Source organism: Pleurodeles waltl, chromosome 1_1 (assembly GCF_031143425.1).
Source record: "Pleurodeles waltl isolate 20211129_DDA chromosome 1_1, aPleWal1.hap1.20221129, whole genome shotgun sequence".
NCBI classification, from domain to species: domain Eukaryota; kingdom Metazoa; phylum Chordata; class Amphibia; order Caudata; family Salamandridae; genus Pleurodeles; species Pleurodeles waltl.
Window position 1 is genome coordinate 563,301,230 of NC_090436.1, and position 18,435 is coordinate 563,319,664.

Genomic DNA, 18,435 nt, shown 5'->3' on the forward strand with positions numbered 1-18,435 from the left:
GAAAAAAAGTAATGCTCTCCTCACCATAGGTGTCTTCTCCCATGGTGGGGGAGCATTTTAGTGTTTTTATTGTTCCGTACCACCAGGTCTTACCTGGCGGTAAGATATGGTAAATATTTACTACATTTCTGCCCTTCTGAATTGAGCAGACAGATATGTAGCCATTTCTATGACAGCCCTTAATCCCCAGGGCCATCAGAGAAGTTTGGCCATGGTAGAGACAGATTAGTCTCTGCTGTGGCCAAACCGAAGGTCCACCCGCAGTTACATTTAATTGAGGGCAGACCACTATACTGGCAAGGACGGAAAATCATCACCATTGCGACAGAGTACCCTCTCTGCCAATAATCAAATCAGTCCCTTAATTTTGATTTTTGTTTTCATTATCATCTTAATAAAATAAGAAGAAAACTACTATTTTAAAGAGAATGTTTGTTGTCTTTTGTTGATTTTTAACTTTTGCCACTATAAGGATTATAGAATTAGAATAAGAATTAGAATAAGAATTATACTGCTCAGTAGAAGATGGAAAACAGCAACGCTGTAAAAGTGTAGGGATAACACTGTTGTTTATAATATTGATAGTACTAGTGGGACTGTTGGTGTGCTTACTGACTCCTGTGAGGTGTGTTTCAGATCGTATTATCAGAAATGTTGGGGTTGTAAATAATTATAATGTTCTAAAACAAATTATATCAGTACATGAAGAACTTTTAATTAATGGTTTTAAGGATAATGTATATGCTAAAATGATTAGAAAATGAAAGTTAGCAAGTGTTATGTAAGTCCTTTTGTTCCTACATGTGTTGCAGAGGGGTCAGCCCATGCCCAGTTAGCGATTTCATATGCATTGTCTTGTAATATCTCTGTTTTAATTTTTAATCATGAAGAATTTCTTTCTCCTTATTTGAATGACTTTAATATGTCTTTAGAGAGTGTGTTTGTTATACAGGATAATGGAGAATTTATGCATAAAGAGTATTTGTGAGTAATTGCGTAAAGCAGGTATGATACCAACCTTGTAAAAAACTATTTGTGACTTTTGAGTGTTAATGCATGTGATTTTATTAAGGACTATAATGAGAGAGGAGTGGGAGTATTGAAAAATTCAGCATAGTAGAAATTTACTTTGAAAGAACTATGAGAAGAGGAATCATTTAGATTATCAGATTCATATCCTAGATTGAGAATGGAGCAGGAAAGTTAAGGTGAATTGAGTATGTTAAGGCGTACCTCTATTTAAAGAAATAGGGTAGAATTTGTAGTGTGCGACAAATCGTATGAAGTGAGTAGAGGTCTTTTGTTTGGAGGTGAGCCAGTTATGAAGGGAATCTACTATACTTGTGGGAAGACTGACTATATTAGGTTACCAAGAATTTGGGAAGGCTCAATATTAGAAATTGGGTCTTTAGTTGGCAGTCATTTTACACCCTGTCCAAGTAGGGACCCTCACTCTAGTCAGGGTAAGGGAGATACGCAGGTCAGATAACCCCTGCTCACCCCCTTGGTAGCTTGGCACAAGCAGTCAGGCTTATCTCAGCGGCAATGTGTAAAGTATTTGTACAAACAGACACAGTGACACAGTGAAAAACACCACAAAAGGATGCCACAGTTTAGAAAAATAGCCAATATTTATCTAAATCAAACAAGACTAAAATGAAAAAAATCCAATATACACAAGCAAAGATATGAATTTACACAGTAAAAAGAGTCTTAATCCATAGGAATCAATGGATGTGTTGTTTTAGTGCAAAGTACCTGGTATGCGTCAAAAACAAAGCCGCGCAGGCGAGCGTGTGTCGGAAAAGCAAGAGATGCGTCAAATCCATTCTGACAAGTGAGGCCGTGCGTCAATTCTTTCTCCACCTGATAAGCTGTGCATCAATTCTTTCCATGCGGGTGAATGCTTTGATATCCCTGAGAATTCTTAACAGGAGGCAAGTTCAGTCCAAGCCCTTTGAGAATCTTCACAAGCAGGATACACAGCCAAGTCCAGTCTTTGTCCTCTTTGAGGCAGAAGCAGCAACTGCACGCCAACCCTACAAAGCACAAACAGCAAAGGGGCAGTACTCCTTCCTCAGGCTCTTCAGCTCTTCTCCTTGGCAGAAGTGCCTCTTGATCCAGAAGTGTTCTAAAAGTCTGGGGTTTTGGGTCCACTACTTTTACTCATTTCTACCTTTGAAGAAGGCAAACTTCGAAGGAAAGTCTCTGTTGGACAACCAGTGCTGCAGGCCCACTAGTAGCATTTGAATTACAGGCCCTGGGCACCACTGGTGCATCTTACTAGGGGCTTTCCAGTAAATCAAACATGCCAATTGGGGTAACCAATCATAATCACAATTTATACAGGGAGCACTCGGACTTTGGCACTGGTCAGCAGAGTATCAAAAACCAACAAAAATGAAGTACAGCACACAGTTCAAAATAAATTAAGCAGAGGCAAAAGGACAGGGGAAACCACACCAAGGATGCCAGGTCTAACACGCATGTTATCTGGCTTTAGTTTTTCCTTGATTTCATTATGTTGGTGAGATGAGTGATGAATATAGTTTGAGGAGAGTGGGCAAGTAGTTTTAGTTCTATTAGGGATATTATTCCTTCTTTGGGAATGGCAATTAACAATGTGAAAATTAGGCAGTTGTCTACAATAGTAGATAGGATTCATCTAGATACAGCAGGATCTTTTAAGTTAGCAAATTAAAAAATGATAGAAATGAGGGTCATAGTTATGCACATCAGGAAACAGAAGAAGATCAATGGATTTGGGAATGGAGGATAATAAAGGTCATCTCTACCACCGGTTAAAGACAATGGAAGAGAATATTCAACTGCGTAAGAAACTAAAGATGTCTACTAATTAATGGCTGATTAATAAAGTTATTAATGTTTTTTTTTTAGTTATTATTAAACCTTTCACTGCTAGGCCTTTTCGTGCTAGAATGCTAAGCCCTTTTTCGGCTATTTGGGGTAGTTTGCTGTTAGGGCTCCATAGCGTTTTTCCGCATATGATATCCAAGTGAAAATTGTGTCCTTTTTCTCCATCATCTTGGGGAATCTACAGGTACCAAATGTTTGTGAATGCCCCTGGAGGGCACTGAGAAAGTAGTGACAATTTAGCTTGATTTGCGTTTCTTTGGCGAAATAGGAAAAAATTTGCTTTCCCAAAAAGTTTTACATTTTTTTTTTCTAAGAATGGAATCAATGAAAAGGTTGCTGTACTAAGGTCAGAATGCTAAGTCTTGTTTTAGCTATTTGGGGTAGTTTGCTCTTAGGCCTCCAAAGCGTTTTTTCAACATATGATATCCAAGTCAAATTTGTGTCCTTTTTTCCAATATCCTGGGGATTCTAAAGGTACCCAATGTGTGTGTATTCCCCTGGAGGGGACTGAGAAAATAGCCAAAATATAGCTTGAATTTTTTTTTTTTGGGGGGCCCAAATAGGAAAACATATATTCCACAAAAGGTGTTTTTTTTTTTTTCCCTAAGAATGGCATTAATGAAAGGGTTGCTGTGCTAAGGCCACCTTTTCCCCAACTTTCAGTAACATGAAGATCTGAATTTTAAAAAGTATGGGGCAGATTCAAGAGTCCCTAGCGCCTCCTTGCACCACATTGGTTTCATTTGTTTGACGCTAATGTTGCCCAATGAGGCCAAAATCGCTGCGCCAAACTTACAAAGTGGCACAATGCACGCATCTGTTGCACTTTATAAATCCTTGCGCCACATTATGCCTGCGCCATGCATAATGTATGCAAGGGGGGCCTTCCTCCCATTAGGGGGGCCTAAAAATGGCACAAACAAACCTAAGATCAGAGCAGGCATTAAAAGGAGGCATGCAATTGTTTACAATGGGCCTCAATGGTCTTTTCAGGATTAGTGCCAACATATGCTAGCCCTGAAAAGCTCCGAACTAGCGTCAAAGATTTTGATGCTAGTTCCCTAACTGCTGCCATGGTGTGCCATATCTTAGAAATGGTGCACAAATGGTGGCGTTAGGGGGGCACTAAGGGGCACAAGAAAAGTGGCACTGCATTGGGTGTAGAGACACTTTTCTTAAGTCTAGCCCTATATTTCATCACGGTTTTGGTATTTTTCAAAGAGGCGGCCTATTTTTCCTAATTTTTGCAGTTTCAATCTACTTCCAGTTTGTAGTGGAAACCGCTGTGAATCTCATGAGTGGTCCCAAGAAGCTATAGATTTCTGAATAGCAGACAAAATTTTGAATTCATCAAGGAGTTGTTTTTGTATATCCCTCAAGGCTTTCTCAAAGAAACTAACCATTTAAAATAAAAAAAATACTGAAAATGAATAGGAAGGAATGTACATTTGTGAAAACATTTTCATTTGTAATTTCTTGTCACGAAGGCCAATTTACAAAAGCAATATAACACTACGTCCAGGAGACTGTTCTGGTTGGGTAGATATATAGGGTTTGTAGGTTTTTCCAAGAAACCGTGTTACTCAGAGGCAACAACTGAGCTGCTCTTTCAGGGGCTTCCATTGAGTACCTGTTCTAGAGCAATTCATATGGTAAAAAATGAAGAGTGAAAAATAGGTATTAGGGAAATTTCAGCTCTAGGGCTTTCATCCATGACACATGAAATGCTTGACATCAATTGGCCATTCACGACTAAGTAAATTTCTTACTAATAGAAGCAGCCATCAAGACTAAGGGGGTCATTCCGACCCTGGCGGTCCATGACCGCCAGGGCGGAGGGCAGTGGAAGCACCGCCAACAGGCTGGCGGTGCTTCCTGGGCTATTCTACCGCCGCAGTCAGAAAAGGGGAACCGGCGGTTTCCCGCCGGTTTTCCCCTGGCCCAGAGAATCCTCCATGGCGGTGCTGCTTGCAGCACCGCCACGGGGATTCCGACCCCCTTCCCGCCAGCCTGTTTCTGGCGGTTGTCACCGCCAGAACCAGGATGGCGGGAACGGGTGTTGTGGGGCCCCTGGGGGCCCCTGCACTGCCCATGCCACTGGCATGGGCAGTGTAGGGGCCCCCTCACAGGGCCCCATACAGATTTTCACTGTCTGCTTAGCAGACAGTGAAAATCGTGACGGGTGCCACTGCACCCGTCGCACCCCTGCAACTCCGCCGGCTCCATTCGGAGCCGGCTTCCTCGTTGCAGGGGCTTTCCCGCTGGGCATGAATGACCGCCTAAGTTCCTTTCCAGTCTCAACAAAGGCACAGTTCTGCCGACTGTGTAAGATTCACCTGATACTGTGGAAGTGCCACTTCAGTGCAACAGAATGGCTTATCAAAGGGCTGTGCACGTTTGAGAGGTTCAAACTGCCAACCCGCATTACATTTATGATTTGTTGTGCCATTCCTATAATAATGAAAGGAATTAATAATTGCAATGATAATAAATTAATATTAGTTAACATATACTTTAAAAAACAAACTACCCACCCTTTTCCCAATAAAGTAAAAATATACATCACTAGCATGTCATCTGAAAACCATTAAAATAAATTTCTCAGTAACATAAATCAAATATTAAAAACAATAATTCTGACTGGTGAAAGTGCATATATGGAGGGTGTCAGATTTACTGTTCTAACTACAGTCCAGAAATCTTTGTGGAAACTGCATATTTGGGGGGTTAAGATAACATTTACTATTTTAACTCTACTCTAAAAATATTGGAAAAAGTTAAGATATTTCAAGGGGTGATAGACATGTTTACTATTGTTACTCCAGTCTAACATACCTTTGGGAAAGTTCTTCTTCAAACTGATGATCAACATACATTTATGAAAAATGTATTTTATTGAAACACTCCAGCAATTGAAAATTTTGTTTAAAAAAAACCTAATATTAAATGTATAACATAATTTACTAAGCTTATATATCTGATGTAAGGGCTAACCACAGGTGATTTCCTCCACACCGATCAACCTCTTGCCCATGAAATTTGCCACTCAGGATGTCATTGCAACTGGTATGACAGGAGCCATGCTGCCCAGGACCATGCCTGCCACATGTGTGTTACCCAGTTGTGTCCCTCTCTTCACCAGCACAATCATGATCTACTGAAGGATTCAAGGTTCACAGGATTCAAGTATCTACTATAAGAAATGAGCATCCTGTAAAGTATAAATGCCACACACACAGTGCTTGCCCTTCATGCCTGTTGATGATCAGAATACTTTGCTTGGATTCTGCTGTTCTTCTGTGTTAATGGTTCTATAGTCAACGTTATCTTCAAGTTGGACATTGAACGCATCTTCTCTGTTTTTTTGCATGCAGTGCTTTTTGAAATACCATCTTCAGTGTCACCTCAAATAATTAAATTTTGTCCTTGAAATTATTAGATCCCCCAAAGTGCTGTCTTAAGATACTTCAGGTTAAAGATAGAGATAGCTAGGGAGAGATTGTATTTTATTATGAGATTCTTGTTAAGCCCTTGTCCTGTCTCCTGCACTTATGTAATAGGATTCTGTCACACCCAATCTGATGGTGTAACAACTGTCTCTCAGGCCTCTACAGAGACACATGAAGATCCTGTGTGAATCCTTATTTCTGATCTGTATCTCAAGTTGCAGAGCATTAACAACTGCTACAGTACATTAGAACAAGACTGGTGTGATGATGATTCTTTTGGCTTTAACAATATAAAGGAACTATGCCATTAGTATGATTAATGTGCCTTAGTTACTAGAGTAAGTCTTGTTTATGTTTCATGATGCATGTGTTTTTAACATTTTTTAAGAGCTTAGAGTAAAGTTTTTGTTATGTTCTGTTTAGTATAACATAGCTGACAATTGTAAGTGATTGCAGAAAGTTTGAGAACCTCGAACTCATGAGATTAGCTATGTGGCTACAAACTGACAACTTATCTCTCTTGTCTCTTGTACATCTTATCTCATATACTTATTGACCTTCCCCTGACTTCGCTGTCAGTGCCATTCCCAGTCCTGGACACATTTGGTACTGTCAAAGAGAAAGGAGAGTGATGAGTTCCACCTTATTCCCATAGTACCATTCAGATCTGCAGACTAGTGGTGACTTGACCATGACATTTAAATAGTTAATTTCATTTTAATAAAAAATATTAATAATTATACCTAAATGAAAAAGTATAAAATAAAAAATCCCAAATTATTATCACATTAATAATGATTACAAACAAATGACTTCTACTAATTGAAACTTATTCCACAAATTTAAATGATCACTTTCTAAAAATATTTCCATCAAATGTATTTACATTTTTGTATATTTTGTGAAATATGGTAATGCTTTAAAATTGTACTTATAAATACATTACTTTCTAAATAAATGCTAGCCCTTAACCTCTCTAAAAGCACACAATCCTAAAAGTAATATAAACAATGATGCTAGTTAAACAATCATTATACAGACAAAGAAAAAAATAACAACTTCAAAATGTTACCATTTTTAGTTTTAGATTAATTATTAAGGTGTCATGTTCCTTCTATATGAAATGCTACCCAACTAATCCCCCCAATACCACCCACTACCTCAAAAAACAGTGAAACAATAAGTATGCACTCAAATACTTAAATAACTTTAAAATATACAAACAACCTTCAGTTAATATGACTCAATGTAGATTTTGAATAAAACACTGCCAAACACTCCCAATAAGCCCTATAAACTGAAACTAAAATTAAGAAAATAATGTAAACATTATTAAGCATGTAAACAAAAAAACTACCAATGAAAGGAATTCATAATTACAATGTTAATAAATTAATATTAGTTAACATATACTTATAAAAACTAGCCACCCTTTTCCCCAATACACTACTTAAAGATATACATCACCATCATATCATTTGAAAACCATTAAAATACATTTCTTAGTAACATAAATGAAATATTAAACACAATAGTTCTGAGCCAGTGTCATGGCACTTTTCCAGGTATGAGTTGCACTTTGTGAATTGAAAAATAAATAATAAATAAAACAGCATAAGAAAAATGATATTATAGAAACAAAATGTTTGGAACTTCAATGTTGTTGTAACAAGGTGAAAAGATATACTTACCTTCAATATTTTTGTACCCAATGTTTTGTAGAGACAATATTTTGAACACAATATTATGGTCAGCCTATATTTTGGAATTGAGAGGTAGAACACCACCTGTGCACTTGCTACACTCATAGGGTCTTGAACGCAATCCCTGTTGAGAACCATTACATTCCATCCCTTTCCCTCTTCCATAATTAGCTGAAAAACATCTGTTCAAGCAACGTCTCATTACAGGCTAACTACATGGATGACATACCACTTCTGAAAACCTTCCACTACTAAACGTTTCCCTTCACCCACAGGTCTGCCTCTCCCTTAGCTGAAGCCAAACCCCATGTATGCCTTACTACAACACCCTTCCACACCATTGATGTTTTGTCCTTGCTGCTTCCTGCACCTCCCTGTCTTCTGTAATTCCCACTGTGAGCCTTCCTTGGGTGTCTCACTCTGTTCTTTTGCAGGTAGGCTCACACTATATAAGACACTTGCATGCATACAACTGCTAACTGCAAGAATATACAGCAATGGTAATCATGTTGGAGATTTCTGTGGGTAACTATCCTGCAAAGAACTGATAATCTCTTTCTCACCATGCACACATAATAAGATAACTTATGCACATGCTCATTAAAATGAAACATTCAAAACATTATTAATTTAATTGTCTCTAAACCAGTTGTGGGGAAGTATCATTGGATGTATCAGAAGCTGAAATAACAAACCTTTGCCTGTACTGAATATTTTACTATGCTTCTTTGTCCCTAGTCCATCTGTGACCAGACAGACTCTCAAACATTTTACTAATGTGTGGCCAAGAGTTGGCTACAGTGAATAAAAACAGACAGCATTTTTCTTAAAATACTTATTAGCACACAAAGAAATGCAAAAGAAGGATTTACCTCTTAACTCGATCAAAATCAATGTAAATGTTAAGCATCTGTCCACCTAGCACATAGCCAATTGCCGGACCCACTACTGACATACCATAGCCAATTCCTGTGAAAAAAGACATGAATAATGTTGAACCATATTTTCCCAATGTGCGTTGGTACATTTAGTTTTGGCCATTTTATTTTATGATTATGAAGTCAGGCATAACTACATCTTAAAATGTATCCAGCATCTGAAACTCAGTTACATAATACTGTTTAATTTTAATATATTACATAATGCTGTTTAATATTATTAATATTTTTGTTTCAGATATGCTTTGTTTTTTTTAATTCAATTGACTTTTGTATTTAATACACACACACACACACAAACACACACAAATACGTTACAAAGTACACCTCCAGACCTCCATAGAATTGCCATCGCTTTAATCATATTAACAAATGAAGCAAATAAGTATTATATGTAATACAAGGCTTCTATAGCTGACCAGGCTCAATGCTAGCAACAGTTAGCTTCAGGAAACACAAATCATAGATCTAGGCATTTCTTCCACAGCATGTTGCAGTTTGTGCATATTTGGCTGTCAGTGGAACTAAGTGGTATAATAATGTTTCGGGACCTATTCACAGAGGAAGTGCCTTGAAAATGTACTACTAGATGGGGAGGTACAGATATTTAAGGAGGGGGGTGGAGAGGCACATTGCCATACAAGCACACACCTTTAAATGAGTGAAACCCTTGCTAGCACCAAACATTTCTAAAGTTACTGCAATCCTAATGTTGTCAAAACAGACTCAAATTACTTTACTTAAGTCCAGAAATACGTCAAGTACCATACAGGCCAACCACTAGTACACCACACAATTTCATAGGAAGCAATGGAGGGAGGGAAATAATATAGATTGAGTGAATCAATTATTCACTCAATCAATCTATGCATCTATATATATATCGAAATATATACATGTAAATTGAGATCTCTCTTGCACTATCCCTCTCCCTATTTATACATATATATTATCTATATATTATATATTTATATCTTTTAATATATCTATGGCCTCATTATGAGTTTGAGGCGGTCCTAAAAAGACTGCCATGTTGGCAGTCCTACAGACCGATGGATTACCAGTCAAACAGGCAGGTCTGCTGGCTGCCAACCAACAAAGGCAGACCGGCAGTGGCGCAGAGGGACGGAAATAGGCTGTCCAACATCCAGCCCCGACAGCATAGCGACCAACCACTGACCGTATTACAAGGCCAAAGTGGCAGTGGTGGGCAACCATGGCGGTCAGGAAATGTGGGACAGGATAGTTGACAGAGTGAATGCTGTAGGCACTACCCTAGGCACAAGGGAGGACATTAGGAAGAGGTGAACGGCCTCAGGGGCAAGGTCTGTTCCCTGGTCTCCAGGCACCAGATACAGGCAAAGCAGACTGGTGGTGGCCCTCTCAGTACTCTATTACATCTCTTTCTCTGGGAGGAGAAGGTCTTGGCCATCCTGCATCCTGAGGACTTGACATGAGTACCTGGGGAGTAGAGTCTGGTAAGTCACAACACTAAAAATGTCACCAAAATGCTATGTCATGCATGCTCACAGCTCACCTTTTGCCACTTTTACTGTCACACCAATCACCAGCCCAGTGTACATCTGTCCTCAGACCCCTGTTTGTCAACTCTCAATTGAAGTGTACTCATCTGGGGGTAAACCATTTGTACAGAGTGTGTAGTACAGGGAGTTACACGACTATAACTCCCAGGAGGCACTGTTATTGTTACTCAAATCACCAGCACAGTGTTTCCTCCTCCAAATACCTTTGTTTGTTAACTTGCACATGAAGTGTACTCACCTGGGAGGATAACATTTGTATAGTGAGTTTACTGGAAAGAGTGACATGACTGCAACTCCCAGCAGGCCCAGTTTCTGTAACTCCAACCATCAGCACAGTGGCCACTTGCCCAAATAAATCTGTTAGTGAACACTCAATTGAAGTGTACTCACCACGGGGGAGAACGCCGGTCGAGTGTATGTACTAGAGAGAGTGACATGACTGCAACTCACAGCAGGTACTGTTTCTGCAACTCCAAATACCAGAACAGGGGTCACTTGTCCAAAGACCACTTTCTTAAAACTCACAACTTAAGTTTACTCAGCTGGGAGGATACTAATAGTCAAATGTGGGATGTAGAAACTGACATGACTAGTAAGGCTAGGAAGGCCCTTTGTCTGTAGAACTAACCATCAGCCCAGTGTTCTCCTGTCCAAAGTCCATTGTTTGTGAACTCTCAAGTGAAGTGTACCCATGTGGGGGAAGAACACTGGTCAAGTGTGTCTACTAGAGAGAGTGACATGACTGCAATTCACAGCAGGCACTGATTAAGCAACTCCAAATGCCAGAACAGTGGTCACTGGTCCAAAGACCACTGTCTGCCAACTCACAATTTAAGCTTACTCAGGTGGGAGGATACCAATTGTCAAATGTGAGAAGTAGAGAGAGTGACATGATTAGTAATCAAATACGGCCAGGAAGGACCCGTGTCTGTAAAACCAATCATCAGCCCAGTGTTTTCTTGTCCAAATACCATTGTTTTTAACTTTCAAGTGAAGTGTATTAACTTTGGAGGATAACATTTGTCAAGTAAGTGTAGTACAGGGAGTTACATGACTGCAAATCCCAGCAGGTGAAATAATGTGCAGATTTTGTGCACCTTTGATGAGCTTCAGTAGTGGCATGATGCGTGTGATGGGCTCCATGGTGGCACCAGATGTGTGAGGCTGTCTGCAGGTGAGTGTCTCCCTTTATAGTCTCCGTTTCCACCTGCTGACACATGGTGGTTGGACCACCACAGTCACATTGTGCAACCTCATAATGTGTCCGGCGACAAAACAGGCTCCACCAGCCTGTTTGTGCTACCTCGTGACTGTGGCAGGCTGTGCTGCCTGGTGGTGCCGGTGGGACTGCAGCAGTTTTTGCTCCATAGACTCGCATGACTCGTAATCTGGCGGTCCGTCCGCCGACATGACGACAGTCGGACTGCCGCTGCCACCATGGCAGTCAATGGACCACCAAACCCATAATGAGGCCCAATAGCTAATATCTTAAATATCATATATCATATATCTATATCTTTCTGTAAATATATACATATTATCTATATATTATAAACCTTCTCTCTCTGTATATATATATATATATATATACAGAGAGAGAGAGATATATACAGAGAGAGAGAGAGAGAGAGATAGAGAGAGCAAGAGAGATCTCGCTCTACATGTATATCTGATATAGATAGAAAAAAAAAAATATATATATATATATATATATATAAAAAAATATATATACACAGTTAGATAGATAAATAGATATATAGATTTGTGCCCTAAAGTAACTATAACTCTTGCCCCCACCATGCACAATGTTGTCATTAATGATGTTATTTAAGGTGCGTCAGTAATTTTATCAATGATGTCATAGAACATGCCATTAATTATGTAATATGCAGTGCATGGTGAGGGTGCAAATTATAGTTATTTTAGGGTACAAGTTAAAGTTATTTGAGACAATTATAACTGGTGAATGTCAGTGTTTTTTTTTTGTTTAAAATGTTATGTTGTCACTAGAAGTTTCATCTAACTAAAACATCACTTGAAGCTTTGTTTTTTCAGTGCATTTCTAGTTATTTTTTTTAAATGGGAAGTAATATTTTATTACCATATGTAACACCAACCCCATATACAGACCCTGCGTCCAACCCCTCAGAAGCAGCCAAACGCAGGCCATAGCAGATTTTGCCTGTGCGCAGCATTGGCTATAGCGCCCAGCTTGCAGCCAGGCCCTACATCCCACTCCTTGCAGCCAAGCAACCCAGCACTGAGCACAGCCTTCAGCCAGGCCATGAGCCCAAGTCCCTGGGAGCACCCTACCAACTGCAGTACATACTTTCTGGCTTGTGCAGCGTGTGGTTGGTCTCACAGGACCTACCCACACTCAGGCAGACTTAGTGACTGTGCCAAAGAATCACAACACCAAAATATAAAAAGTGTGCCTTTTAGCTTAACCAAGGGGTGAGCTTATCAATATATATAAAGCAGATCTATCATCTTTGTGAAAAAATTACCAACACTTTTAAACAACTGTATATTTCAGTCGTTCACACACTGCAATGTTAAATAATAGAAAATATTGTAAAAATGGTTAATAACATTTTAATTAAAAATAAAAATAAACATGTCTGTGAGTCTTTTAAAAAAAATTATTATTGTATATTGTGGACGACTCAGGGACATGTCTATTTTTTCAAAAATAAAACCAACATCTCTCTGAGCTTTTCTTTTAACATACTTTCTTCATCCGACGAAACACACTCATAAACCAACTACAAGAGGGCCTTGCACCCCAGCTATTGAGCAGATAGCGCCATGTAGCAGTGTCTTTGAAAAATATGGTAAGTTCTACTAGGACCATGGATTAAGTAACCTAGGAAACTTACTGTTTTCAATATTGCTGGGGAGCTGCTGCATTCCCTCCAGCTCCCCACAGCATTAAAATGCACAGTGGGTTCTTTGCCCCTTCTAAGGACATCACCAAGCTGGAAGAAAGTGCATTATGTCCTTCAAGGAGCAGTGAATAACAAATGTGTGACTCTTGATTTGACAGCGAAAGACTGGTTGCACGCACCATAGGAGTGGTCGGAATGACAATGACTAATCACGCTCCAATTCCACCAGCAAGGAAGCATCAAAGATCTGAACCATGCAATCCTACGGCACAGTTGAGCTGCAGCCAGCAGCTCCATTGCTCTATGTAGCTGGAAAGAAACAAACAATCCGCCAATCAATGTCAAAATAATTGGAAAGCCACCAAACACACTTGAAAAGAGTGAGTGGATGGCCGATGGGATGACTCCAAAGACAGTCTGGAAGATGGATACGAATCCAGACCCAACAGCCTTAAAGAAATGAACAATCCCGACAGTGCTTGAGGTGTTAAAAATTCTGGAAACCAATTCTCCAAAGTGTTTGGGGGAAGTTGGTATTTAATAGGGATTGTGTCTTGGCTTATGATCCCCCAATCTGCAGAGCATACAATCTCTCTAGATGGTGTCAACACGACCTGTTTTTGAAACAATATCACCTTTAGTCTGCTCAGCTTGTCATAATTTATGTTATTAGCATCAATGTGAGGCCACATGTCTGATACTTTTATCTCTCATGTGGAGGGAAATAAAACTTGTCCACAACACGTAATGACCTTAGAGACTGAAATTGAGTAGGCAATTCCTGGTCACATACCGCAACAGCTTTGGTCGCTCAGCACCACATAACTTCCATTCGAAAGTACATGAAATGACGGTCGAATCAAAGGGACAACAGTACCCTTCAGAAAACAGGCTTGTGACCCCCGCATGGCAAAGACCGTGAAGGGACACCTCCTTGCAAATCATTGAATGACTAACAGTAGTCTCACATTCTCTTCCGCTAAGACCTCTGTTTCACCGTTCAGACACTTATAATCAAAGGGCAACTCCCACTCTATAGCTATCGCCCAGTCGCTCATACCTGCCCACGGCAAGACATTTCAGGCATTTCGAAAAACGAAAGTGGAGATGGGCAGATTAACGATGCCATGTAAGAGCATATTGTTGAAGGACTCGCTGCAACTGAGAAAGGCAGCTTTTCTAACTTCTCTATAAGAAGCATGGTGAAACTCGTTTCCCTTTTAGCCATTGTCTGCTGTTCTTTGGATAAATTAAAAGAAGTGAACAATTCACTACTGTTAATATATTTCCATGGAATTCTGCCATTTTTCAATGTCTGTAACGTCCAACCTAACTGCATGAAGGAACGCAGCTGACTTTGTCCATGATATAGACGGGACATGTCTGTCTGAATGATATCTATCGCAGATGACACTATGTTTGGCAGTGAATAAATCTTTTGGACAAAGTGTTTATGCCATTATTGACAACAGCTAAAACCTTTTCTAAGTTTTCTCTATCTATTTGCCTTAAGCGCGCAGCAGCTTCGACTTGAGAAAGCTTCCAGATCTCGTTATACATAGCATATATGAATCTTTTAGAGCGTGGTTTTCTAGGACCTAGCAAAACGTCCTGCAAGTCTACATCTTCAGAAAGGGTGTTAAGACGTTCTTTAACTGTAGCTAACGTGTTACACTGTACCCATTGTTGGCACAGTTTACCCACACCATATGTTGTAACTATACCTGTGTGTTGACCCGAGATAAAGCGAGGATCTGGTGGGCTGATCTTGAAACCCCCTGAGGAATTCATAAAAAATGCCTGACATCCATTGGTGTCCATTGGCCAAATTAACCACCCGCCGGGACTGGAAAGTGAAGAATTATAAGTACCAGCCTGAACCTTTGCATCTAGCTCTTCCTCGGTGACATTCAGGAAGAATTGCCAATCCTTGAACTTCACAGATGTGGGGATACTGGGTGTGTTCATTTCTTTCATCTTTGCTAACCCCAGACAGGATGCCCGTTGAATGGTGTCATTCAAAAAGATCATTTGCACAGGAATCAGGCATACTCTAAATAAAGCTTCCATCCCTGTATTTGCCAATCTTGTGCTCCCCATACACTTTTTAAATCAACAGTGTTCTTCCAGTATTTTTAACCTTCAACTGTGAGATGGGAAACAAAGGACTCTGAATAAATCAGCTTTGTATCAGTTAAAAAATATTTCTACTTTTTTAAGGAGGTAACTTGAAATAATATGACACTGAATTTTTTGTGTCATGCCCAGTAAAATAAGTGAACTTATCTAAATAGCGTTTTGGGCTCCCCACTGGTGGTGTAGAACAGTGTTCCCACTGTGTGTAGTTAAGTACTGGTCTGTGTCTAGTAGCACGCTCTGTGTCTAGTAGCACGGTGCAGGTAGTAATGTCCCCTGTTATTTTAACAGAACATTTCCCCATAATTAATTGTATGTCTATATACAGCATCACTTTCAAACACTGGATAGTACTTCATTTCAGTTAACATAGAATCAACTGTCTGGACATCCCAATCATCAGATACAAAACCAGGTGTAATGACATCTGAAATAGAAATTTTTAATACATTTGGAATTTGAATCACCTCAGTAGGCCCGTACATATCAAATGGAACGTTGTCCCAGACAATACCATCAGGAATTAGCAAAGCTGAAATGTTCACAAGGGACAAGTCTTTTCAGACCTTATGTGAGGAATGATATGGAGTTAAGACTTTATCCACAAGCTTAACTGAAGAGCGTTCAGGAAGGTAATCACCATTTATAAGCAAAAAGAACACAGTCACAAACCCAATCCATAGGAACAATGCAATAAATGTCAAACAGAACCATAAATAGTTCCATGGATAAATTAAATACTTATTTTTAAGCCATAGGTACAGCTTACATGTCTTTGATACATTTTCAATCACTGGAGTGGATGAGTCTGAAGAAAAGTCATCAATGTCGATGAAATAACCTGAGGCAGTCTCTGCAAATATGGGAGCAGGTGCATTACTGGTAGATTGATTCACTTCACGTGGAGGCTCATAGTAGATGATGTCATCAGTTTGTGTAGTGTTGGTGTAAAAAATAGCCAAATCTTGGACAGGTGCTGTCGGTGATGTGGAATCAGCAAGAGCTCATTTTCTGCCCTGCCCATGGTTGAGGAGGTGTTTGAAACATTGTTGGACATTGTTATGTAGTCCAAAGTAGTGTTGCTAATTCTACTTTGAAGAGGTATGTCCTGTTGGGTAGTGAGAGGGGATCGGGAACTACCCAAGGGACCTCTGGGTCTAATGTGAAGGATCGGCCACATGGTGAACTTTGACATCATCAATGGAAATTCATCTGTTTGCTCTGGAACCAGGCAGTGGTGGTAAGATGGCAGATCTGGTACCTTTTACTCCCAGGACTGGGACCGTGCTCTGTAGGATGGACCAAATTCCTTCCTCACAGCAATCTTCTCACAAACCAGATCCCCGACTTTAGGAATCCAGCCAGTGGAAGTTGTTGGTAAATCCCTTATTCCTAAGGTCGCAGCACTGGCGGATGATTTATCATAACAAAATTGCTGAAGCTCCTGTAAGACAGTGAAATGTTAATTTATGTTAAATAGGTGCGTGTTAGACTTTTCATCCTTGGCTTGGTCTCACCTGACTTTTTGCCTGTGTTTCCCAGGTTTTGATGTGTGCTGGACTCTGTTTTTGCTGTTTTTGTTACTCTGGTCACTTTTCCACTGCTATCCAGTGCTAAAGTGCAAGTGCTCCTGTATAAAATGTGTATGTAATTGGCTTTCCATGACTGACATATTTGATTTACTGGTAAGTCCCTAGTACAGTGCACTAGAGGTGCCCAGGACCTGTAAATCAAATGATACTAGTGGGCCCGCAGCACTGGTTGTGCCACCCACATTAGTAGCCCTGTAAACATGGCTAAGACCTGCCACTGCAGTGTCTGTGTGTGCAGTTCTAAACTGCCAATTGGACCTGGGAAGTGTACCCACTTGTCAAGCCTAAACCTTCCCTTTTCTTACATGTAAGACCCCCCTAAGGTAGGCCCTAGGTAGCCCCATGGGCAGGGTGCAGTGTATGTTTAAGGTAGGACATATACGAATGTGTTTAATATGTCCTGACAGTGAAATACCGCCAAATTCGTTTTTCACTGTTGCAAGGCCTATCCCTCTCATAGGTTAACATGGGGGCTGTCTTTAAATATGATTAAACCGTAAATTCCCTTTGGGAGCAGATAGACATGGAGTTTGTGGTCTCTGAGCTCACAATTTAAAAATACATCTTTTAGTAAAGTTGGTTTTAAGATTGTGTGTTTGAAAATGCCACTTTTAGAAAGTGGGCATTTTCTTGCTTAAACCATTCTGTTTGTGGATTCCCTGTCTGGGTCAGTTTGACAGTTGGCCTGTTTGCACCTCTCTCTAGACGGTAACACAAAGGCAGCTGGGGTCCAGCCTGCATATCCTGATGAGCCATCTGTGCTAGGAGGGAGGGGAGGAATGGTCACTTACACCTGAAATAGCTGTACCTGCCCTCACACAATGCAATCTCCAGCCCCCTGGTGTGTGTCTGGGGCCTAGCCTTGGCAAGGCAGGATTTCACAAACAAGAGAGACTTTCCTTTGAAGTTGGCTTACTTGAAAGGCCAAAATGGGTATAGGAAGGGTACCCAAAACCACAGACTTTAGATCACTTCTGGACATCAAGAGGAACCTCTGCCTAGAGAAGAGCTGAAGAGCTGAGGAGAAGTGCTGCTCTGCCTGAGACTGTGCTTTGTGGAGCTATCCTGTAGTTGCTGCTTCTGCCTGTGCCAGGGGACAAAAACTGGACTTTGTGTGCCTTCCTGCTTGTGAAGAAATCTCAAAGGGCTTGCCCTGAGCTTGCCTTCTGTTGTTGAAGTCTCAGAGCCATCAAAGACTTCTCCTGCTAGCACCTGGACTCCCTGCTGAGACTCCTGCCCTGCCAATTGGTGCCCTATCCAGTTCCTGGGGCCTTGGAAGGTGAAGCTGGCAGACCAAGACTGAAAATC

General features: G+C 40.3%; 1 protein-coding gene across 1 annotated transcript in view; it reads right to left on the reverse strand.

Moving 5' to 3' along the window:
* The window catches only part of SLCO4C1 (solute carrier organic anion transporter family member 4C1), a 490,988-nt gene that overhangs the window by 294,931 nt on the left and 177,622 nt on the right, over positions 1-18,435 (reverse strand). The window contains exon 4 of the mRNA XM_069226038.1: positions 8,902-8,998. Coding sequence (XP_069082139.1) covers positions 8,902-8,998 — 97 coding nt within the window. The remainder of the gene's footprint in view (positions 1-8,901; positions 8,999-18,435) is intronic.